This window comes from Zea mays, chromosome 8 (assembly GCF_902167145.1).
Source record: "Zea mays cultivar B73 chromosome 8, Zm-B73-REFERENCE-NAM-5.0, whole genome shotgun sequence".
In the NCBI taxonomy this organism is placed as follows: Eukaryota; Viridiplantae; Streptophyta; class Magnoliopsida; order Poales; family Poaceae; genus Zea; species Zea mays.
In genome coordinates this window covers 138,627,323-138,652,961 of record NC_050103.1, presented here as the reverse complement: position 1 = coordinate 138,652,961, position 25,639 = coordinate 138,627,323, and the positions used below count along the sequence as shown (strand labels likewise).

The following is a 25,639-nucleotide window of genomic DNA, read 5'->3' as shown; positions in this document are numbered from 1 at the left end:
GCTACCACGGTGTCATTGCCTATTAGAAATTAGTAACGTGGATGCAGAAGAAATTAGTATAGAGGTACTAGAATATTCTTTTTAGATTAGAAATATAAAGTAACAAGACTGCAGGTACCCTCAGCTTGATGTATTTTTATCTGGGCTGGGGAGTTCTGTGACTGGGAGAACGTGAGTCATATAAGTGACTATAATTAGAGCTGTCTCTAGTTTCTAAAGCCCTTAAGACAAGTAAGATGGCAATGCAAATCTTAATTCGCTGCCAATGCAGATAACCTTCACCCTATCTAGATAGTTTTGATCGTTTTTCGAGCTATCTGGTGGCACTGCGTTGCCAATTCTAGCAGGACCTACAAAATTGCCACCATGGCTCAGCCAAGCTAATTTATAGCAGAAGCCCTGAGCAAAGTGCCGATCACAGGCATCCAGAGGGCCCCCAATCGGCTGGAGCTTGCTTTCCGTCGTGTGTTTGTGCTAGCTGCTGCTGCTGCTGCTGCTTTAGTCGACGATGATGATGCTTGACATGTTTGGCTAGCACCTTCCTCGTTCTCCTTCTCCTGCTCCTTCAGAGCTTTAGGCTGTTCGGCCACCTGCAGCAGGGATGTCTCTTCTGGTCTAGGCACTACAGGTGAGTTTGGCGCCTCCAGAGCTAGTCTTGGCAAACAGCTAGTAGCCTTCTCTACAATTCGCTCTGAATAGGAGGAATCCATGACTGCAGGAACGGATGGCGACGAGATCTGCAAAATCAAAACGACACTTGAGATCACACAAGCAGCAGGGGCAGCATATATATGCCATGACGATGATAATAATAGATTAAGTACGAACATTGGCCTTCGTCTGGCTATATTCCAGCTTCCGGGTGAACTCACACAAGTGATTTATTCCGTCTACCATTTGATCCTGACAGGATTTATCACCAAATAACGTTAGCCACATGCACATTATTCTGTAAAGGAACTTCTCCTTACTCCTTAGTCCTTACCTGAGAGCATTCAAGACGTCCCATCTTGGATTCCTGCGAAATATATGGATTTTCCATCAGTATGTGATACCACCCTATATATATATATATATATACATACACATGGAGTGAGTGTGCCTAGGTACCAGAGTTCGAACTACAAGATTTACTGATTGCAAGTCCTCCTGGAAAGCACTTAGATCTCCATGTATGATTCCGACCTACAACAAGTCAATGATGAGCTCTGCGTGATTATCTTATCCACCACCTTCAAAATGCATCAAAAACCAGATAGATAAACAAATGATGGTACAACGCAATAAGGTTAGGTTCCACTTCCACCTCATCCCTTGTGCCCTCGATAATCTGCTGGGTTTCATCTAAACTAATATCCACACGGGCAATCCTCCCAGCCAGATGTTTCCTTGTCACCTGAACAGCAGTAGCCAGCCAGATATATGTGTTGGTTGGAAATAAAACTGAAATTCTAAACAATTTAAGGGAAAAAAAAACTTACGACAACAGAGTCTGAAACTTTATCCAAATGGCTGCCAACAGCAGAGCAAGCTTCAGATAAACCACGCCTTGTCACAAACATCATATCAGAGAGATTCCATCCCTGCACATTTCATTATTAATGCCCAAAATTTAAGCTACTATATTAATCAAACATGGCGTTTAACTGGTAAGATAGATAGGGCTGTAAAATCAATACAATAATTAATATATTTGTTATATATATATATATATATATATAATATAGACATAAAAATCAAGAGCTAACAGGATTAATATTTTAGGACAGAGGGTACGGCAATTAATGCATCAAATCTTACCTTCCACTTTATATAAGCGTAGCCGATAGCCCCAGCAACAACAACTGCTGTTATAGCATATGGTCCAGAACCTACAAGAGGAAAATGTAAGATAACAATTATCCAGGGCGCATTTGGAAACAAACTAATTCAACTAATTAATCCCCTCTAATCCACATATATATGCAATGAAAAGGGGCTAGCTGTTGGGGGAAGTTTGTGAATTTCCAAGTTTGAATTGGATACACCATAACCAGTAGATGCAGAACCCATAGAATAGATAGTGCACTGCATATATATATATATAGAAGCCACAAGCGAGCAGCCGAGCACTGACCAGATTTCACAGCCGATGTCACTACTGTAGTTGGTGTTGAGGCCTGTAGGGTGTGTAGCTCTTCCCTGATATAGTTGATCTGAAACATCAAATAAGGTCCACCCCATTATTAACGAAAAATTATCAAACATCATAGATTATGAGCTAGAATTCCCCATATATATATCCTGCGACTGCGAGCGAGACAAAAGTCGACAAACCTGAGATAGCAACTGCTGAGAAGTATTCTGATTATCGCTGCTGCCAGACCCAGACTTTGCGGCACCGCCTTCATGTTTCTTCACAAACTGTACATATATATAATAAGACAGGCAGGCAGGCAAGCACACGCAGAGCTATTAATTAATAAATAAACCCTGCATGTTGCATGCATGTGTCTATTCCATTGACAGTCAATTAATCTGACCGACCAACAAGAAGGGTAAGGTAATACTACCTTGGCGGCTCCAGAGAATACATCCCCCAGTTTCGGAAGTTTGGTGTCACCGGTGAGAAGGGATCCAGCGACGCCTGCAAGCAAGCAAGCAATGTTAGGCATCAAGATCATTGTTATCTCTAGTAAAAGTAGATCAAAAGCATGCATGCACTACGCGGTTCTTCTGAATTCTATTCGCCAATACTAGCAAAGTGGACACGGCAGCAGCAGACGAATTTCCTATGATCAAATCAAACAGGACCTAATTAACGCAGCAAAATACTCCTCGATCTGGCAAATTCAATTCAATAGTAGCAGCATGAGACACCACATCTGTTAGCTGTTGTCAATTGACACCGCAGACTGCTTCAAATCCAATTCCATCTAACAAAGTCTCGACACCGCCGCCCCGGCCGGCCGCGAAATTAAAAAACGGAACAAGCTAAGGGAGAGAATCGGGCGGGGAGCGCGGTAGCGACGACGAACCGGAGCCGAGGACGATGAAGACACTGCCGAGCACCATGGCTACGTTACGTGGGAACGGAACGTGAACCGCCGCGACGTCGATCGAACTACTTACGGCGGCGGCGGCGGAGAAGGCGATCTATTACTATGGCTCAATGTTCGCCGACGGTTCCAAGTTTCATGCCCTATCCAACTACTTATAGTTATTGCCTATCTCCGTACGCAGTAGTTATTCAATACTAGCTACTTAGTATATATAATTGGATTGGATTTATTAGTAGTAAACGCATAGCCCAGCTCGTCCGTTAAGCGCTGTTGGGCTGGATAGTTTTTCTGTTTTTTCTTGTAAAAATGAATTACGAATTTTCGTGTGAAATTACCAAGTTGGCTTTCGAGGTTCTAGATGCATCAAGATTCTTGCCAGAAAACCCTTAAGTTCCCTCACGTGATCACGTCTAGGATGTCTAACAAGGGCACCTACCAAGTAGTCCCCAACTCATCACGCTTCGAAGTATTTTACAGATAGATCCTCAAGCCACTCACACCTAGGGCATCAAATAAGGAGCCCCCACTACCCTATGGGTCAGGGTAGTGCTGGGAATTGGGTCGGGCTGAGTCAGCCCGGCCCAAACCCATCGTGCTTCATGACAAACGAGTTCGGGCCAGGAAAGCCTAAACAATTTTTGGGTCGTGCCGTATCAGCCCGAAGTGTAAAAATTGTGGTCCAGTCCGACCCTAAACCACGTCGTGCCTTTGTTGGGCCGTGCCGACCCAAATCCGACCCATATATTTGACCACATAAAATCAAAATATTATAACCATATAAAGTTCATAGCTTACTAAATTAAAGATATTAAACAATTCTAGCATCATTTAACCACATAAACTCCAAATATAACAACAATATAAAGGCGATATCTTACTAAATTAAAGAAATTAAACAGTTTGGGCTTAATTGGGTCGTGTCGGCCCAAGCCCGGCCCATCTATGCTGGCCGTGTCGGAGGCCCGACGGGTCGAAATTTGAGGTCCGGTCCAGACCCGCCTTCGGGCCGTGCTAGCCCGGCTCATATTATTTCGTGTCGGGCCGTGATTTGGGCTCTTATATTCGGGTCGTGCTCGTGCTGGCCCGAAAAGCCCGACCTAGATTCGCAGCACTGGGTCAGGGCATCTAAGAAGTAAGCCCCTTTGCCCCATCACGATCTGGGCATCGAGACCCGAGATTTTAGACAAGCAAAAGTACCGCATTCAGGGCCTCTCATGCCCAGAGTACTAATTAAGTATAATCCTCATATACTAATTGAGTAAAGCCTCTAGGACCCCTCGTGTCCATGGTACTAATTGAGCAAAGCCCAGGGGCGATTCTAGGGAGGGGCACAGGGGGGCAATGTCCCCCCTAATCTTCTACAAATTCCATAGAAGCTACTAATTTGTTTAGTTAATCACCATATAAATAATGTAAAATACCTCTTAACAGCCCCCCTCAATCTAATTTGTCCCTCTCAATCTCAAATGCTGGCTTCGCCCCTGGCAAAGCCCCTAGAGTCCCCCACGCTCCCGGACATGGATTAAGTGCGCTTCCAGGGCCCCTTACGCCTCTAGGCATATGATGAATAAAACCTTAGATCCCACATGGGTAAGCCCTAGGGGCTTGAAAGTAGCCTAGAGAGAGAGTGAATATGCTACACTTGAATTTTGAACTCAAATTTCAAATTAAAGCGATAAAGCAAGTTCAACGTGTGCAAGTCGTTCAACCACTACCGGGGCGGTTGAAGCACTCTGAAGCGAATCAACTACAAAGTTCACACTGGATCCAAATCTAATAGCTAATATCAATGAAAGTAACTTAAATCTAATGAATTTCAGAGACAATCGAGGTATAAAGTAGTTAGTGGAAGTGGAGGAACTCCACAAGAACCACACACACGGTAACACTCGGACCCTTGCTCGCAACGAGATAAATTATGAATACAAATGACGCAAGAACACAAGAACGCTCGATTTATCCCGAGGTTCAGCCACCCACCACAAAGATGTCCTACTCCCCGTTGAGGATCCCACACAGGACCGAGTCTTTTCCAACCCTATTCCTCCCTTAGCCGACCACAAAGGTCACAAGTAAAGTTGAAAAAGCTCAAGAGAGGCTAGGGAGAGAGAGGAAGGGAGTGAAAAACCAAACTCAAAATCAACATGAATCACCTCACACCAAAGGCTCCTTCAATCGATTGAAGAAGATGTGATTCGAGGTGTGAGAGATAGAGTTAATGTGCCTTGTTTGAAGTTTGGTGAGTAGTAAATTCGGGGGAGTAGCTAGAGTAAATGAGGAGAGATGACAGAGGGATATATATTGAGAGGCCCTCCCACACGGCTAACAGTTTGACTTTTCTACGAAAAGGTCGATTTAACTGCCCCGACGTCGGTTGAACCGCATAAATCCAGAGCTGAACATGGTTCAGCTAGCTAGTTCAACCAGCAACCTCAACTGCCTGACATGGTTGAACTGCCCCTGATAGGCCAGTTCAACCACCTCATAATCAGATCACTAGCCAAACATGTCGGTTGAACCACCCAGGCGCATATGACTAGAGAGGTCCGAGGACCTAAGCCGGTTGAATCGCTCACTAGGGGCTAGGTCAACTGCAAAAAATTAGAGAGTTTTAGGGACCTAACATGGTAGAACCACCCACCAGAGGTCGGTACAACCGCATAATTCTAGAGAGCACCTCTGGTCAAGGCAGGCTGAACAACCCATAAGGCTGGTTCAACTGCCCTATGCCAGTGAGTGTCCCCAAACCAAAAATGTTCGAAGGGATTGAACTTTCGCAATGAAATTCAAACTAGTTAGATTTTGAAGGATATTATTTTGAGCTCATGCAAACATCTGTACGGATCCCTCTTGATTGTACATATCCCTCTTGATTGTACAGCAGTTCCTATGACTCGAGAAAATGTAAAATTTAAAGAATCTTCACTTGGAACCACATGAAACACGATGCGATAAGTGAAGCGTTTCGTAATTGCTCTTCATCAAGTGTTTACTATCGGTACCCCGCAACTAGAGTACCCACTCCTACTGTATCAAGCATATATATATAGAACATACATTAATTATTGTATAAATAAATCCACTAGAAATACAAATAAAATTTTAATTTGAGACGGAGTACATTTTATTGATTTGCAATGAGCCTACGTTTCCATCAGCTGTACAGCTTCTTCATAATCATGGTGAATTTTGGACCCCGTTTTAACGTGTTGGGAGGTATTGCTTTATTCGCATCATTAGTGCCAGCCTGCTGCGACTCCTGTCGAGGTCACCTCGGCACCAGCCTATTTGCGATGTACCCAGACGACCTCGGTTGCCTGCCATGTCGTTAACTGTGTCGCTACACAACCAAGGAGCATTACAAATATTCAGCCTGGAGCACATAATGCTATCCAAACAGAAACATCCACCACTCTACCGGGATCCCATCATTGACTAACCCTTTTCTTTCCTGCCAGCTCTCCCATTTTTTAATAACAAATAACAAAAAATGCATCCCTGTCACCAATTGGTCACGTAGGCCAAACATCCACGTTTCAACCAGATAGATCTGCCACAACCAAAGTCACAGCGCCTGAGCAGCAGTGTTCAACTTCTCGGCGATGCTGATTTGTGTCCTTGTGATGCTTGACAGGTATACCAGCGCAAGGTTATCCTGTGGGGTCGGTTATTGTTAATCCATCAGCAAGAAAAAGCACGGTGGCTATCCTACACTGCCATCAAGAGCCAAAAAAATAATTTACCTGAATCTTGTCATTGAAAAGCTTATCGAAAGCAGCTGGGGACAATTTCGGCATTGAAGCAACAGATTCAGAGACCAACCTTCCGATTCTGTTATCAGGTGCCACGCGTCCTTCCTTCAATGTCATATGGAGGTTACTCACCCGCGTCCAAATAAATCAAAATAAAATAGAAAAAAACAGATGCAGGAGAGTGAGTGAGAGAGAGAGAGATCCGTACCACAACATCATCGACGTATTTGTAGATCTCATCAATAAGAATGTAAAGCTTCTCCATTGAGGACTCCATTCCTTCCAGATCATTGGGGAGCTTCTCTACCATCGTAGATTTCAGGATCTCAACTGTACCAAAAGATAGTAAGAGTGATGGAAGTTTGAAATGTTCTGCTACTAAAATTGAGACTGTATTATGGTTCTAACAAACAGCAGCTATTTGCGAGAAATCAAATACAGCAATGGAAACAGAGGCATTATTACTATCCAACTACTGCTGTGGCTATGGCTATTCCTGAGAAGTTCAGAAACGTAACTGAAATACTAATTAATACAAGTGCAAAATGAATTTTTCCCCAAACAGCAGGAAAATATGTGTTAAACCAATACTTATAAAAACATAAACGAATTTAACACTGCAAATACTGCAAGCCTACAGCTAGCAGGATTGATGGGTTCTCATTCAATGCGGCAAGTTCATTCTTCTATGCCATTTACATATTTCTTAAAGTGTTTCTGCTCTTCAAAATTCAGTCCGGTAATCCAAAACAATCATCAATATATAATACACGATGAATGAATTAGCATACAGGAAAGTGACACATACATCCAGCCTTTTCTGCCCCGATCATCCTAAGATCCAGAGGGATTTCCTGAAATTGCGCAGCGAGTTGCCTATCACCGAGGGACAGGTTGGATGAGACGTAGGCTTTGATGGAAGCTTCCCCCCTAGTGAAGCCGGTGTCGACTGTAAGATGGATGGGGCTTTGTACTTCCCTTGAATAGAACTCATGGATAAGCGTACTTCCCCCAGAAACACCAAATCCAGTCGAGAACCTACACAAGTAGATAGGTAACATACAGGTTTGAAAAGTTCAGTAAGGATACTTGGCAAACCAATTCACAGGCTTTCCAAGCCGATTTTTCTAGTGTCTGAATGTGCTTTCGATGATATCAAAGCAACTGACACTGAATATAGCTCTGAGCACATCGATGGTTGTTAATCACAAAGATGGAACTAATTACTCTAGAGTTATTCTGTCCTCGGCTGCTATCTGCCTTGTAATGTCAAAGCAGTATCCTAACAACGAGATGTACAGTGCATAATGTGCATTTGATAAGAAAAATGGGTGCATCCACTCAAAGTAATTCAGCCCAAAAAAACACACTATGCATTGGGGGATTCAGTTGTTGCATATAAACGGTGCCCAATTATATAATCATTAGGAGCACTGGCATTCACATATGTGTTGATATACCGATGGAGCCAGAAAAAATAAATAAAACGAGGGTGTGGAATCGTGAGGCGATGGGGTGGGTTGCTCACCATCCGACGATGACTTCCTTGGGGTTCACCTTCTGGTGCGAGGCGTACATGTTATGGTGGTAGTCGATGTCGATGGCGACCTGCATCACCGCCCAGCATCAGCAAGTGACCCAATGCGATGGAATGAAGGAATGAATCGATCCGTGAGGTGGTTGGGGACGTGATCCGAACCGACCTGGTCGGCCGACTCGCTGTGGGGGACCACGTAGGAGTTGCGGACGTGGACGGTGCCATCGGGGAGGAGGGATCCAAGGAGGGTGCCGATGACACGGTCTGCCTGGTCCGGTCGCCGCACGTAGCTGTCGCAGACGTTGAAGAGGACCACCGCCTCTACCTGCGCGGATGACGGCGGAGAAGATGCCGAAGAGGGCGAAGGGAATAGGAGAGCTGGGGGTGTCGCCATGGCCGAGTCGGAGTCGTGCTACGGCGGCGCGACGAAGAGAGAGAAGGGGCCAAGGGCGTAGCGGCCTAGGGTTTCCTTTCTTTCTCGTCTCCTTTCTTCCTCTTCTTCACTTGTTGCATGTCGCCCGGACCGGCCCACTTAATTTGTGTCAGGCCCACCACGGCTTGTCCGGCCGTCTGGAGAAGTATACTGCGCCTGATGCCCGAGCCATCAGCAGCCCATCACACTCGCAGTTGGCAAGTCGGCATTCTGTGGATTAGGGTAATTTGGTTCGATTTATTCGAGTTTATAAAATTTTGGATTTAAAAAATAAGAACTGAAATTTTAAAATAGTTTTAGGAACCGAACTCGAATAAACTCACGATTTTGGTTCGGTCTATTCGATCCACCGAATAGATCCGAATAGTAGAGAGACTTGTATTTTTTATTAAAATATATACAATGAATAATTAATTCGAAATATTATTATTATAACAAGTGACTATAAAAAATATCATACAGAGATATATATACTATCGTTAAGATGATATTATAATTTTTAACTAATAAATTAATAAATATAATATCTTCAGTTTTTTTATATTTTGGGTTATTCGGTCTATTCGGGTTTTAAAGGTTAGAAACCGAACCCGAACTCATACCTCTAAACATAGCATATATAGGAACCGAACTTGAACCCGAATAGACTGACAATTCGATATATTCGGGTTTGAATTTTTATTTTAAAATGCCTACCCCTAGGCAAGTCAACAACAACTGCTACAGGACTAGTACATAGTGGTAGCATATAAATCATTAGTTCGTAATAAGATGTAACAATAGTCATAGATTAATGTTGATCGAACTCCAGTCGGTCGTACGGATGCAAACAAGCTTTGAGGTCCGTTACATTATATGATCCAATTGTATGTTATATATAGGGCTCCTTTAAAAAGCAGGAATTTTAAAGAAATCATACAGGAAATGGGAAAAATTGCCAAAGGGAGCCTTAACATTGATTAAGCTCTTATACCACCAGCTCGTCCATCTTTGTAAAGATGAACTCCCTAACAAGCTACTGTTGTAGCTCGTGTCTGCTTGCACCTAAGGCCTGATGCAGGCCTACATTGTAACCTCCAACAATTTATGTACACTTGTTCCATTCCATCCATCAAATCAGTATTTCCAGTTAAATCAAGCTGCGCAATCCATTCTAAAAACAAAAATTTCCCTCTAATCATGATCCCAACGGTTCACAAGATCATGACCCCCCAGGTTTCTTTGGAATTAATGGGTTACGGTTATGCATGGAACGACAACAAATAGGAGTATATCTTAGCAAATTGTATGTATATATATAATAGTATATGTTTATTCTCCGTGCACAGCACAGCAATTCGAAGACAGAAAGGGCGCATCGAAGCGCCCTATCCATCCTAGTAGTACATTGACTTCACAGCAGGTAGGCTCTTGTTATTCCTTGATATCTCCATCACCTGGAACAATATCATCGCTACTACACAGCACCAAGGTTACGTATAACATGGATTGCTCCATCAGGCACCATTCATCTGAGCGCCTCCCAGAACCAGCTCCTTGAACCGAGCTATGCATCCCATCGCACGCTCGAATTCCCCCCTCTCCAGAGCAAAGCTGAACCGGCAGTAGCCAGGGATCCCCGTCCAGGAGCTGCTGTTTATGCACAGCCCAGTGGCCCTCAGGATGGCTTCCCGGATGTTGCTCGCGTCCAGCTCGCCGTCGAAGCCAGCAGCTTTGAAGGCCTTCCCCATGTACGCGGTGGGCTTCGCCAGCATCGAGATGCCACCGCAACCGATGGCAGCTTCCCAGCCACAGCTCTCCAGTGTCTGTTCATATCATTGTAAAATCACCATGAGTCAGACATTAAGGATAGATAGATAGATGGATGGAATCACACAATGGTTGCAGAGCGTGTGATGAGCTAGCTAACCTGTATCAACTGGTTGGCGCGATTCTTCAGCTCCTCCTTCTGCTCCACTATCAGATCCGAGAAATGCTGGTCCTTCTGGTTCTTAAGCCCCAGCAGCTTCTTGAAAGTGTACTTCAATGTGGTGTGCGGTCGACTCAAGCTAGAAAAACTATGGAACGTCTCAGCCAACGACGAGTCACCCAATATCACAAACCCAAAGTCATGCCCACCTGCAGTCAGCGCAAAGGACAGCTCTCCGAGCAGGACCACAGAGAACGATGGCTCTGAACGCTTCAAAGAGGAAAGGCATCCTGCCAGATTCCACTGCCTCCATCCATCGGTCTCGTACTCCAGGCCAGAGAAGGATGTATCTATCACTACCCTGGCTCCATATTCAGCGCATACGGAGAGCAGCTCTCGGATGTCACTGTCACTGTACAGAAAGCCAGTAGGGTTGATCGTGGGGCCGCAAACATACACCCACGGCCGAGATACATTCTTAAGAGTGTCAGCTAGAACCTTGGGCTCGATCCTGAACCCTGAACTGGGATTTGTCGGTATAGTCACGGTGCTAGCGTTCACAAACTTTGCTGCGGAGACGTAGTGGCCATTGGTGCCCAAGGGGAAAAGCAAGGTGCCCTGTTCTTGCATGCAACAAAGGACGAGCTTGTTGAAGAGTGCTACGGAGGTGTTTCCGTAGATAATTTCTGCACAACCAGCTGCGGATAAACCATAGCTGTCTTTCACCAGCTGTTGGATGCTGGAACGGACATCGGTTTCAGAATCAGTGATGTTCTGCCTGACAAAACTTTCAAAAACAGACGCATTCACTGCTGAAGGTACTGGCAGGAAGCTGCGATCTAAATCCATATGAATAATGCTGGATTCAGCTGAACCAGGAACGAAAAATTCAGTAGCCTTTAGGGTAGACACAGCTGGGTCAGAAAATCCTATCATCTGCTGAGGTATCACTTCCGCAGGTTGTCTCTGAAAAAGAGCAAAGATAAACAAAGAACAAATAAAGGGCACCGTTAAGGTCTGAAAAGGAACACAACAAGACATCCTACCACACATTCGGCTGCGCATTTTGAATAGCTACTATTCAACTAAGGGGAATGTTCAGTAATCATTACAAAAGGGAACTATTGAACATGAAAGTTAATGGTAAGGATGGATTATGGGTGAGGTAAACCCTTTACCTCTTGCTGTGGATGACGGTCAGCAATCTGAAATGCCAGAAGCTCGTGGAAAAGGCAACCATAATAGTGCTGGCTGATCAGAGAAGTGTGGCCTTCCAATAGCTCAATAGTTTGTGATAATGCTTTATATACAGCTGCATCTTCGGAAATGGCAAAAGCAACCTCCAGATCAGAGTACACCTACAAGTTTAGTCCACAAAATCAGATAAAGCGGTTACAAATGGAACAGCATGCCGGTCCAGTGCACCAATGGAAATGGAAATCAATTGTTGTGTTAAAGTTGTAGGCACCTGATTCTTTACTAAACCACACAGTATAGCTGCATGTGACGGTAATGTCTTTCCAGCAAGATATTTCAATACACCATTAGAGCTTGGCAGGCTAGACAACTCCAGATGCTCAGAAATATCCAGGAACAGCCGGGAGCCAACATCTTTTGTTACGTTTAGTAGGTTCTCAAAAGCAGCACTGGTGATAGCCTCAAATTGAGCCATGCCAGTAACAACCACCTGAGGCTGCAGCTTCCTGATCAACTCAATCAGTAAATCTGATTGGCGTGGTGCCTCAATTACAGTAACTGTACCATCGGCGTGATTACAATCTGCTCTTCCCTGAAATTCACAAAAAAATGTGTTCTACAGAACATCCAGACCCATGACAACTCACACAGATATAATGGAGTAACCAAGGTACCTCAATTGCTAAAGATGTTAACCATTGCTTGGGCAAGTGTCTGGTTAAATGTTCATCAACAATTGCAAGCGCCGGTGAGAACAATTGAAGAGCATTCTCTATTGCCACAGAGCGAGAAGGGAACACAACGACATTCTAGTGATAGGAGAAAAATCAGCATCATGTGAATCATAGGAAAGAAACATAGAACAGGTAGATTTTAAGACAATTTAGACAAATCTTACATCAGGAGTTAGAGGAATGTGATGGTAGCTCTTCATAAATCCAGCAACAAGTTTCCTAAAGTTTAGACATCCAGCTGGTGGCTCACAGGGATTTGACTTGTTCTCTTTCAGAAAACTAGCAAGGTAAGCTAGGAAGGGAATTTTTTCCTCAGCTACAGAATCATCGTCAAAGGATAAATCAAGGGAACTGCTGACTTCATGGAATCCATCTTTAAGAAACTCAAATATTTTCTTCACCTGAAAGTTCAATAATAAGAGTACTATTCCAACTGTCACATTATTACTCTTAGAGATCATTAGAGAACACAAAAGTAACCTGGTTGGGCTGGCGAAGTTGACAGCTATACACAGACAAAGCATGTGAAATGTGACCACCAGATTTCATGTATGCCCAGGCTGTGCGAGCACAGATAGGCTGATCCCCAACAAGATCCATGAAGAACTCGAATCGATGTCTGCTGTTTTTCTCAATTTCAACCAAAGCTGAAATATCTGTGTCAGCAGCCTGCAAGCAAACCAATTAATTAGTAACGGTGCTAAACAAAATAAAGCATTGAGAAATAGATGAAACTATAGTCCCTAACCAGAACATACTATAGATGCAGAAAATATTCTGGTGTGCCACAGCCTTACTACCTGCATAATTTTGGTTTGCCAGAGCTTAGTAATGCGAAACCCACGCCGTCGAAATAGACGTTCACAGACACCCTGTCCTGGTCGACCTCCCATGTTGAATACCATAATACCTGAAGGCTTTATGACAGATATCCCTTCTTCCACCGCACGAGCAATCAACCCAAGGCCAAATTGGTCCTCGACAAAACCCTGGATGCAGAAAGATATCGATGTTGGCAAACATAAAAGAAAATCAAAATCCTTAAGCAAAGAAATTCTAATGTAGGATTGGTCTGAATAATCATTTAACTAACTATTGACTTCATGAAACATATGCCCATCATTTTTCCTAACATTTTTAGAAAACATTGTTAACTTCAATTCTGATGGAGGATCCAATACATCCAAAATTGTTCCTAGATATTCTACTTCCATGAATCTTAGAACCACAACATAAATAAATAGCCTTGTTGCCTCTGTTCTTAAGGCGTCGCCTAGGCGTCGCCTAGGCGTCCGGGCGGTGGTCTAACGCCTAGACGCCTTGCCCGCCTACCTCGCCTAGGCGTCCGGGCGGTGCTCCAACGCCTTGGACCGCCTTACCGCTTTAAAAACCATGCTTGTTGCTGTTGCTAGTACTTTGTCAATAAAATTTCGCATATACCGTTTCAAGAAACAACATGCTAAACACTTAACATGTTGGTTGAGGTCAACTGTTTCAATGGACATAGTCAAAGCTGTAGCTACAAAGTAAAGTGTCCAAATATATTTAAAAATCTGGCATGCGAGGGATAAAAACAACGTCCAAGCATTGCCTTCTAATGCAGTTGTAGAGAACCCTCGAACACTTACCTCACCCATACACAGTGGCATAGTGGCCCAGTAAGAATGTCATGACCATGACTAAGGCCGGACCTTAGACCCATGCTTTGGTGAGAGAGAAACAAGGGAATCTTTCTAACCCCATCCTGAAAATTCACTCCCACAAAAAGTTGGACACATGACCCAAGGAGTACTATTCAAGCTACCTAAACAACTCAGCTAGATGCCCTTTCGCACATAAATATATTTTTCTGACCCTTAACTTCAGACGAACATATAACTTGAAGACAAATCATTATAATTAAATAGCATGGCTTAGGTTTCATGCATTTCACTGCATTTGTTTGATAACAGGCAAGAGGATAGCAAGTTTGAAATTCTGTCACTGTAGGAAATGGATTTCTATTACTATGAAATTCATAAATTAGTTAATGGGAGGGCTACCATTATCCTAGGGACGTATATATGAAAGACATCCTACAACTAACCTGAAGAGCACAGTAGTTACTCAAGGCGTACAAGAACTCCTCACTTGAATTCTCTGTTACAATCTTTGACATCGCCTCTGGATTTGGGTTGAGAATCTGAAATAAGGATATAGTGTAAGTAAATATTTTCCTTCTTTCGTTTCATCTCACCGAACATTGGAACAGTTGACTCTTGACTGTACCTGTGGTATGCATCCAACAATACGATCGAGCTCTATCTTGTTGTCTCTACAGTAAGAAAGGAGATCAGATTCATAGAATTCAACTCTATCGAGCAATGTTTTCCCCTCCCCGTCATAGATCGGGAGACCGTCGTCATCTAATGCGTTCAAGTACAGGTTTATCCATGCAATCTTCACAGCTCTTGGGTTTATATCCAGGCCATAGACCTTCAAAGAATGTGTTAAAAAATTGTCAGTTTGGATTCCAACAGAAATAAAAAAGCCCAGAAAACAATTAAAATGACAGGGTCATGCCAAGCTGAATGCAAATAAAATTTTGAGTTTCCCTCAGGTGCACTAGGCAAATCAGAACCTCATAATCCATCTTGTATACATGAACAAATGCTCAAGTTTGAAGTGCTCCAGATCAGCTTATGTTTGCAATGAGGAATTGAGTATACACTATACAGCAAAAATGTGCAGGAAAAGACAGGTCGACCTTTGAAGGGCACCACTTCTCTGCAAGAGCAATAGATATCCAACCGTTGCCACATCCCAGCTCAGCTACTGTCTTATCCCTGAAAATGGAGTCTGGATGACGGTTGAGGCCCTCATAGAAAGTGAATGACCAATCTTCAGGAATGAAGATGCTTGGTATCTCCATCATTGTCAACTTCTTCATTTGTTGGAAACCTAGAAGGAGTTGATAAATTTGTTATGATAAAACCAGGTGCTAGATACTTGGTAGAATTAGTGTGCTGATATACTGGAAGCTTATGTCACTGAGCCAAAGCCAACAAGAGACAAGAGTTTATGCACCCAAATGACAACAATAGACCTTTGTGTTACGATCTAACAAATCATAATCGTTCCAATGCAACAACTCCCTTCTCCCTCCAGCATAAGAAAACCATGTAAAAGACGCGATGCCCATAAAATGCAAGCTTGTCCAGTGGGAATGCCAATAGATACTCAACTGACGTTTCTAATTCAATGTAGCCAGAGTAAGTCATCCTCACAACATGCCTTGCACGAGGCTGATGTCATTTAAAGTCTAAAGTAAATGAAATAAAAAAAATACTGGAAGACAGATGAAGGGAAGAGTTGCCTTTTATGTGTAGTAGACAACCAGAATCTAAATTATTGAACAACCAAATCATACTGTTCCCTGCATAACCAGCATGGAAAACAGAGCTTTCCAGAAGTGTACACATAAATCTCTGCATTATGCATCGGCCACATGGTTCCCGAATATCATATGGGTAATGTAGGCATAATTCCGCTATAAGGGCTAGTTTAGAAACTCCATTCGCAAGAGATTTCTATTTTTCCAAGAAATCCCTTACGCCCTGTTTGGATTATTAGAACTGAATTCCATTCTAATAATAATAATTTAGGCATATATTAATTAAGCCAATTCGGTTTTATGCAAAATATATTTGTATACTATTATTAGCAAGATGTCGGAGATATTTATGTGCTACATTTTTATTATAAAGGAGTGAGACGAAGAGTGTCATGTAAGTTACAGAATAGAAACAAATTCTACTAATGCATAAAATCATTTCCCATCCTCCACCCCATAAAATTTAGATATGCTTATATCTTAACTTTAGAAAGTGGTGGAATGTCAAGTTGTAAACTAAATAAGTTACTTTATTGAGTGAATTTTAATTCCTCTAAAATAAAGGGATCCAAACGCACCATTAGGAAAATAGATTTTCCAAACTAGTCCTAAATAATTGTTTTCTGATGAAAACCGATGGATCCGGCACCAGCACCGTGATTGGTTTATAAGGACTAATTTTTTATTTTATTTTAGTTACTAAATTGTCAAATACGAGTTTCCGTATTTATCAATTTAGTAGAAACCAAACACCCTACAACTGGTTGGCATAAAAGTAGCAGGTAACGGAGGTATCGCGAGACCCATTTTTCTTCAGCGATGAAGGTGAAAAATATGGGCACATTTGATCGCAGATTACTGGTGACAGGCCGTAAAAATGTGCATGGAAAGTCACGTTGGCGCGAGATTTGATTTAGTGGGAAGCAGATCGCGCAGTGCAGTCCAAATCCAACCAAGGGTGACGAGAAAAACGACAACAAAACTGTGGCTGTGGCGCGGGGGATGTGAGACGGAGCAGCAGTGGATGTAGTAGAGGCAGCAAGACCTTGTACGTGTGGGTCGAGGACGACGTCGTGGATGCGAAAGTGGAAGGTGCGGAAGCAGTCCTCCCCCGCGGCGCGGGAGGCGGCGAAGCGTCGGCGGACGGCGCCAAGGAGGCGTCGTGCGGCGGGGCGCGTGGCGGGGGCGTGGAGGCGCTCGAGCACGGCCTTGGCGGCGCCATACGCGGCGTCTCCCGACGCCGTGCAGTCCGCGAGGAAGGCGTCAACGTCCTTGTCCTCGCCCGCCAGCGCCGCCATATGTCCCGTGCCTCGGATTGGTCTGGAGACCACGGGTGGCGAAGACGGACAGATGGATGGGCCGAAGGTGGGAGGAAGGAGAGGGTCAGTGAGGTGGAAAGAAAATGGCAGCGTGCCTGCTCTGCCTTTATAGACGGTGGTGGGCCGGGCCGACGAGGCGACGCCGCCGTCGACGAGGAGGGCGCGGGGTTAAACAGGTAAAATACTCCCTCTGTTTCGTATTAGTATTCACTTTAGCACTTCAATTTAATTTTATGTCTATATTTAAATAGATAAAAATAAATCTAAACACGAACATAAAACACATATATTAATCATTGTATAAATTTATTAAATGTGTAAAAAGAATTTTAATTTGGGATGGAGGGAATATTGTGTTAAATAGTACTTACTATAGATGGTTAAATGGGTTGTCCGGTCCGGCAAAACACTAGCACTATAAGGCACGACACTATTAAACACAACACTATTAGACACTATTAATAATCGTGCCGTGTCATACCGGCACTAGTGCCTAACCAGCGGCCCAGACACTATATTGTAGTGACTAATCATGTCGTGTCAGCACTATATTGCACTACCATCTAGTAGTGTCTGTGCTTAGGGCTGGACGAAATACTCGTGGCTCGCTGGCTCGCTCGGTTCATAGTCAGCTCGGCTCGGATCGGCTCGTTTGAATTTTTTTACGAGCTGAGCTGACATCCTAGCTCGGTTCGTTAACAAGCCAGCTCGGTTCGTTAACGAGCCAGCTCGCGAGCTAAACGAGCTACCATATTCCAGCAAAACGAAACTATATGCATATCATTTACAGAATAATTGATGAACATGTTATATATACGTGAGGTATCTATGGTCTATGAATTAAACTAATAATTAATGAACTATGTCTATGTGTTAATTTGGTCTATGCAAATATAATTATAGGTTAAACTGATGAAATGTATGTGAATTGTAAATTAATGAGTGATGAATTGTGCTAATTTGGTGTTATATTGACGTGGTTTGTGAAACTATGAATATAATTACTATTTTCTATTGTTAAATTAGTTTGAAATTAACTAAAAAATAATTATTACGTACATTTTATTTTATTTTTCTGCTCTGGCTCGCAAGCTAAATGAGCCGAGCTGGCTCGTTAGCTTAACGAGCCAGCTCGAACTCGGAGGAGCCGAGCCGAGCTGGCTCGTTATCCACCCCTATCTGTGCGAGCCCAGACACTATTTCATTTTAAAAGCGCAAAAAATATATAAAATATTTAATATTATATATATAATTTTAAAATTTGATATTTATACCATTATAAAGTAAATTTATTATGTTTAAAATCATAGCAAATAACAATTTACAATCATGTGCACATATCAGTCACATCTATAAATCACCGGTTGGCCTAAGTCGTGTCTAACCATGCCGACCACTTAATCGTGCCAGCCCATCGTACGGGGTGGCGGCTCAAGCATGTCACTAGACTTGTGTCGTGCTGGCACTGGCACTATATGAATCGTGCCTGTGCCCGTGCCCGTGCCGTGCTTAGTGCCTGCCCATTTACCACGGCTCATTTGATCATCTATATAGTACTTACCTTACTACAGGATAACCACATTCTTACTTTCTTTTTTATGTATAATAATATTGCTATATTACACTCTATTTATTGGAGTAGTTGTCCACCTGTTGAGTTATTATTTTAATATCATATTAAATTATTAATTATAGCATTTACTAAACTCATATGACTGCGAGAATTCGACACTGGGTCGATACCCGTTTGGTAGGGCTATTTATCTGCCAGCTTCAAGATTAACTATGTTTCCACTAAGAAAATAACTCTCTCCTTATTTTTACCTTATTTTTATGAAGAACTCTAGAAAGAGCACACTATTTAGTTGGAAAATATAGCTTTTTTATAGCTTCTCTTATGATGTAATTTCGATCGAAAGAAAAACATGGGAGAGAAGCAGTAGAAATTCATTTTACCGAATCCCGGCTCGTGCTGTTTTTTAAGGAGCTCAGACCTTTTTTTAGGAAAAATCTATCAAAGAGCCTCCTCTTTGCTAGATTTTTTTAAGAATTTGGGAAAGGCTCGCCCTATTGGCGGTAGGTGAGTAGGGACGGCAAGACAAGGGCGTGTTCGGCTGGCTACAAGCCGACACTGTTGCAGCTGTTTGGATTGCTGCAGCTGTAATCCATAGAGAGAAAAATACTGTAGAAGCCGCAGCCGCAGCCGGATTGCAGCCGCAGCAAGCCGCAGCGAACAAGCTGCAACTTATTAATAATACATTTCCTTGTGAATCATGAGGCCAATGTATACAAAAAATAAATAAATGATAACTTTTGTCGGTTAAGGCATCATAGGTTGTTTTTTATGTCCACTCTTTGATAAATGGGCACTACACTACTACGACTGCAAAAGCGAAGCACCGCCCCCGCATGCAGTCAAAGGAGCTGAGTGAGTGAGAATGTGATGTGCCAAGTGGAGAGACACACTCGAATTCTGTATAAATATATACTGAAATTAAAAAAGGGAAATAAATTAAACGAGTTATTAATAATTACTAATACGGAGAAAACAATACATATGTGTATATAAAAACCTGCGGCTGCGGCGGGCTTGGTGGCGATGAAGCTGGAGGCGGTTATGTCGGTGGCGGTATCCTGGAGCAGCAGCTCCTGCATGCGGAAGCCGAAGCGTCGAAAGAATTGCTCGTGCGTTAGTCCGCCGGCGGCCGACGAGCTGCGCTGCTGGTGGCGGTGGAGCGCGGCGAGGAAGAGGCGCGCGTCGCGCCTGGTGGCCGGGTCGTGGAGGCGCGCCAGCAGAGCCCTGAGCTCGCCGTAGGCGGCGTCGCCGGAGGGCTCGCACCGCTGCAGGAACTCCTTGACGATGCTGCCGTCGTCATCCGCCTCCACGCCCACGCTGCCCATCCGATTCCGATCTGATCCCGGCCGCTGAGGTCCGCCGGAGCTAGCTAGAGCCTATAGCTTGGCTTGTTTGCTTCTTCCAGCCGGTACGCAAGGTACGGTGGTGCAGTACGCGCCATGTATGTAGCTTTGCTTTATAGACGCCACAGACATGGTCGACGACGACCTTTGTGCTAGCTAGCTCTCGCCAGTCGTCATATTTCCATTTAGTATTTTTTTTCATAATATACTCACAGCAAAATTCGAGCGAATCCATAATTTGGAACCGACAAACAGATGTGTGCATCATTTAGGTCGTCAGATTTTATTTAACTTGACTTTAAACAACCAAATTAAAATAAGCAAGTGGTGGCCGGCTGCTCACCCTAACCAAGAGACAATTATTAGGTTCTTCACATGTTTGTAGCGTGAACGTTAATCCATAACGTTAAAACCTCGATAAACGTGGTCTTTGTCGAGAGTTTTATTAGTTCATTGAGAGTAACACTCAACAAAGAATAATTTATTGAGTGCCCGATAAAATGCATTCGATAAAGCGCCGAGTAATTGGTAAAGAGCTGGATTTCGTAGTGCATGTTTGTTTAAGTCCAACAGTAATCGAATATCACAATAGAAATTGATACAGTCATATTCAAACTTGTTACCACTAGTAATCGAGTATTAATTATTACCATTATTTATTTACGTTACATTTCATAAACTAAACGACGCCTTAATAGTCACACTACCTCTCTTCATCATCAATAATAATGCCCGTGACAAGTTGCCTTCCACGCTACTGTGCTTTTTCGTTATTTGTTGCTGTCTTAACATACCTTTCCTGTCGCACGCCGGGGTCAAGGTCGCTCTAGTTTATACATGCATATATATATATATATCATATTCGCGGTGCACGTCCACGTCGTTCAAAACTTAAAATAGTGCCTCCGTCCATTAAAATGTGTTTAAAGTTTGACTAGGTCTATAAAACCTATTTAAATTTAACTAAGAATTCTTCTGAGAGGTTGCATAGTACACGCTCAACGTGGGTCGTTTGGCTTTTGTGATTAAGATAACTAGTGGACTAATGATCACTATCAAAGTGAAAATATTGCTACATTTTTCATTTATACTTAAGTATAAAGTATAAAATACAAAGACATATGTGTCATGTTGGCTAGGTAGGTGCGAGTGTGGATTTAGAGCCAACAACCATAGTTTGAATTCCTCATTTATGCATAATTAATTTTAGCTTTTACCATTTAAATGCGGGTCATGATGATGGAACAATGAAAATTGGTGTTTTATATCATAGAGATTTACTAAGTATGTGATTAGCTTTGGATAGATCTAAGTCGTTGTCATGGATTTGAACCAACGACAAATAAATGTGTAGGTTAGGTGAGGATTTTGGAGACTGTCCTAATGTCTTTGCTCTAATGAGCTTGAGGGAGTATTTAGACTGGTTCAATATCCAGTATATATGGTGTTGAAATCGTTGTTGGTGTTTAAATGTGTTACAAGATAGAGCCTAAGGTTCTCGTGCTTCTGTGTCTACTTGTTTACTTGATTGCTTAGATTGTTCTATGCTCTTGTCACACCCGAGTTTAGAAGACAAACCGAATATAAACTATGTATTGTTAGGATTTATGGGCTAGGCCCAATTGAGAAATTCAAATAAATCTCAGGAAAATCACAAAAGCACATATAAGTGTATGGCTAGGGAATGGTGGAACCAATAGCACCAAATTGCTAGTTCTAGTGGAGTAGAGCTAGCTTAAATATGGAAGCCACACTCACTCACCAAGTCATGGATGAGAGGAGAGAGTATGGAGAGCCACACGCGCGCACTCGCTCGCCTGGGCGGGGCGAAGGGCGCGGGCGCACGACATGCGCGTGAATGGTCCGCCGAAATCCGTCCCCTCGCCTTGCGGGGGCGTGGCTTCCTTTTGCCGTTTGAATTTTTGGTTACTTGACTATTAAGTTTAGAATCCTAACCGATCGCTATAAAATCTAAACTGAACGCGAGATTTTCGCGGGCGGATAAGATCGAAGATAGTTATCTGGTCGCGGACTCGACCCTATAAAAGGAGCCTGGCAGCAAGCATCCAGATCATCCCAGTTTTGCTTTCGCCTCTCTTCATAATTGATCCGCCTTCCAGTTCTCTTCATCCCGACCGCAGACGTGCATCTGCGATCAGGAGAGCAGGTCTCCGGAACCCTTCGTCTTCTAGATCCTGCACCGGGAGAGGGCGAATAAGGTTTTTAGGAAGCGTCCTCATGCGACTACTCGTGTTCTTCTGACCTCGTCGACCCTGCTGATTTCGCTGCTTCGACGTCGTCGAGCCTGCTGATTCCTGCTCACGCCATCAACCAGTATGTCTGATCAGTACGCATCATCTGATTTGACTTTTTACTTGAGTTATTCTGATTTGGTCATGATTTATATACGGAATTTAATCTAGAATTTGTCTAATTATTCAACAATCCAAAAACCTTATTGTAGACAATTTCCTAGTTTTTCTATGGCTGCTTTTGCCGACGCGCTGAAGCCAGAAAAGTTCAATGGTATGCACTTTAAGATATGGCAAGTCAAGGTCACGCTCTGGCTTACTGCTATGAATGTCTTCCATGTTAGTAAAGGCAAATCTGAGGGTCCACTGACGCCTGAACAGGAGAAAGAGTACGACCATGCCAATACTATCTTTACGGGAGTCGTTCTTAGCGCCCTTGTTGACCGTCTGGTTGATGCGAATATTCAGCACACAGACGGGAAAGAGTTGTAGGATGCACTTACTACTAAGTATGGTGCATCAGATGCTGGCAGTGACCTGTATATCATGGAGAGCTTTCATGATTATAAGATGGCTGATAATCGCTCTATTGTAGAGCAAGCTCATGAAATACAGTGTATAGCCAAGGAGCTCGACCACCTTAAGATAGTCCTTCCTGACTGATTTGTGGTTGGATGCATTATTGCAAAGTTGCCTTCTACATGGAGGAACTTCGCCACATCTCTGGAACATAAGAGGCAGGCGATATCAGTTGAAAATCTGATAGTGTCTCTGGATGTTGAGGAGAAAGCTCGGGCTAAGGACACGGGATCTAAAGGAGGCGAGGGCCACTCCAGCGCCAACATGGTTCAAAGGAACCACAACAAGGGCAAAGGAAAGCCAAAATCTAACAAGCCCAACAAAACTACCAACTTCAAGAAGAAGAAGAACAAGGCTGAACTGACATGTTTCGCATGTGGCGAGGCGGGTCATTTTGCCAAGGATTGTCCTGATCGAGCGGATCGCCGTGGCAAAAAGGGCAATGTCAACACAGTGATCGCTAGCAATGAGGAAGACAAAGGGTATGGTAATTTACCTTTCATCTTCTCAGTATTTCAATCACCTAGTTGGTGGCTTGATACTGGTGCTAATGTTCATGTGTGTTTTGACATTAACTTGTTCTCTTCTTATCAGGGTGCCCGGGATTCTTCCGTCCTAATGGGGAATGGGTCACATGCTTCTGTTCATGGCACTGGCACGGTGGATCTGAAGCTTACTTCGGGAAAGATCGTGCAACTAAATAACGTGCATCATGTCCCTTCTATACACAAGAATCTCGTTAGCGGAACCTTCTATGTAGAGATGGGTTCAAGGTAGTTTTGGAGTCCAATAAATTAGTTGTGTCTAAGTCTGGACAATTTATTGGTAAAGGCTATTGTTGGGGGTATACTTCGTAGCCGAAGATCCTGAAGAAAGAAACACCTTCAGCGGATCCTCTCAAAAGCAAGGCCGAAGCTATCACCTATAAAGCTTCGGCACAGTGACTTGTCTCAAGACGAAGGAGTGAACCGACCTAAAGATGAAATGACCAATAAACCCTGGATAGTTTGTGTCATGACTGTAATCGATTGTGGAGGGCATAAATGTAATTTCATACAGGCTGTGCCCCGTGCCTATAAATAGATGAACAGTACCCCTGTACTATTCACGCTATCTTGTAATCGCTCGCGCACAACACTTGGATTTTTGCTTTCTATCAAGCCTAAGGTATAAATGTAATTAAATATCGTATTTAAATATTCAAGTTTGTATAATGATAATATATGAATGATATTATGATATGCTTATTTGTGTTTAACTTTCATGTTTTATATGTTTCATCTTTCATTTTCCTATAACCGTGATGATGAAGGTACGTCCTTCATAACCTTCGTCCGAAGATCGTTATATCCTAAGGGAAATAATGCTTCGAAGGACGAAGGACATTAACATTTAATATTTCGTGTTGCCTTGTTCTTGACTCTTAGCATTTGAGAACAAGTCCCCAACATTGGCGCCCACCTCCGGTGAACTCACTTCCACTTTCTGAGCTGATGGCTTCATTCAACAACCAAGCTGAAGCTGCTTCGGCTACGAAGCTTGTGCTCCCAATAACAGGTGGTTCGTGCTCAGAGCCAGCCAACAAGAAGCAGAAGAAGGAGGCTCAGAGAAGGGTACAACATGTCGGGGTGCAGGGACCCTTCATCAAGTCAAAATGGTCCCACATCCCAATCACCTTCTCCTAGGAGGACCTTCAGCTCAAGGATTACCCTCACAATGATGCTATGGTCATTTCTTGTGTCATCAAGGGATTTCTGGTCCACAATGTTCTGGTTGATACAGGCAGTGCAGCGGATATTATATTTGCCAAGGCCTTCAGACAGATGCAAGAGCCAGAGGATAAGATTCATGATGCTACACACCCTCTTTGTGGCTTCGGAGGAAGGCAATTTGTAGCACTTGGCAAGATCACGATGTCAGTGACCTTCAGATTTGTCAACAATACAAGGACTGAGCAAGTTGTGTTTGATATTGTCGACATGGAGTATCCTTACAATGCAATCATTGGTCGTGGGACACTCAATGCTTTTGAAGCAATTCTTCATCCAGCATATCTATGCATGAAGATACCTTCGGATCAAGGGCCTAGTGCTATTCACGGAAGTCAGGAAGCTGCTAGAAAGGCTGAAGGAAACTGGACAGATTCAAAAGCAATCCATAATATAGATGGAGCCGAAGCTTGTGAACAGTATAAGTACAGAAGGGAGAAGGCTGCTTCGGCTGATCAGACGAAGCCCATGCTTCTATGTGAAGACATAGCAGAGCAGAAGGTATTGCTGGGATCTCAACTATCTGAAGAGCAGGAGAAAACCTTGTTAAGGTTTTTATTCAACAACAAAGATGTTTTTTCATGGTCAGCCAACGATCTCTGTGGTGTCAATAGGGACATCATTGAACATTCTCTCAATGTCGATCCATCCTTCAGACCCAGAAAACAGAGGCTTCGGAAAATGTCTGATGACAAGGCCGAAGGTGCTCGAAATGAAGTAAAAAGACTTCTTAGTGCTGGAGTCATCAGAGAAGTAAAATACCCGGAATGGCTAGCTAACACTGTTATGGTGAAGAAGGCCAATGGTAAATGGAGAATGTGCATT

General features: G+C 43.2%; 3 protein-coding genes across 4 annotated transcripts; all 3 read right to left on the bottom strand.

Annotated features, from left to right (window-relative positions):
- Positions 1-237: 237 nt before the first annotated feature.
- LOC103635983 (Putative DUF1664 domain family protein) lies at positions 238-3,213 on the bottom strand. The gene is made up of 11 exons (XM_008658345.1): positions 3,018-3,213; positions 2,553-2,626; positions 2,317-2,403; positions 2,117-2,195; positions 1,801-1,871; positions 1,482-1,583; positions 1,307-1,396; positions 1,111-1,185; positions 986-1,018; positions 829-903; positions 238-737 (listed from the first exon to the last, which is right to left on the bottom strand). Exons 1-11 carry the CDS (start codon positions 3,052-3,054, stop codon positions 381-383), a joined length of 1,080 nt encoding a protein of 359 aa, XP_008656567.1. The 5' UTR covers positions 3,055-3,213; the 3' UTR covers positions 238-380.
- A 4,193-nt stretch (positions 3,214-7,406) lies between these two features.
- LOC100216874 (uncharacterized) lies at positions 7,407-8,788 on the bottom strand. The gene is made up of 2 exons (NM_001143263.1): positions 8,497-8,788; positions 7,407-8,401 (listed from the first exon to the last, which is right to left on the bottom strand). The coding sequence occupies exons 1-2, from the start codon at positions 8,722-8,724 to the stop codon at positions 8,318-8,320; spliced, it is 312 nt and encodes a 103-aa protein (NP_001136735.1). The 5' UTR covers positions 8,725-8,788; the 3' UTR covers positions 7,407-8,317.
- A 1,240-nt stretch (positions 8,789-10,028) lies between these two features.
- On the bottom strand, positions 10,029-20,461 carry MMT1 (Methionine S-methyltransferase). Of its 2 annotated transcripts, none has more exons than XM_008657191.3 (12): positions 19,869-20,461; positions 15,350-15,543; positions 14,872-15,078; positions 14,690-14,785; positions 13,404-13,592; positions 13,084-13,272; positions 12,768-13,004; positions 12,544-12,678; positions 12,141-12,461; positions 11,851-12,030; positions 10,673-11,638; positions 10,029-10,568 (listed from the first exon to the last, which is right to left on the bottom strand). In XM_008657191.3, exons 1-12 carry the CDS (start codon positions 20,194-20,196, stop codon positions 10,260-10,262), a joined length of 3,351 nt encoding a protein of 1,116 aa, XP_008655413.1. In that variant the 5' UTR covers positions 20,197-20,461; the 3' UTR covers positions 10,029-10,259. The 2 variants fall into 2 exon arrangements, with proteins under 2 accessions (XP_008655413.1, NP_001104941.2); NM_001111471.2 differs by lacking the exon at positions 19,869-20,461 and adding an exon at positions 17,022-17,276 and having other exon boundaries at positions 10,039-10,568.
- Positions 20,462-25,639: the final 5,178 nt, after the last annotated feature.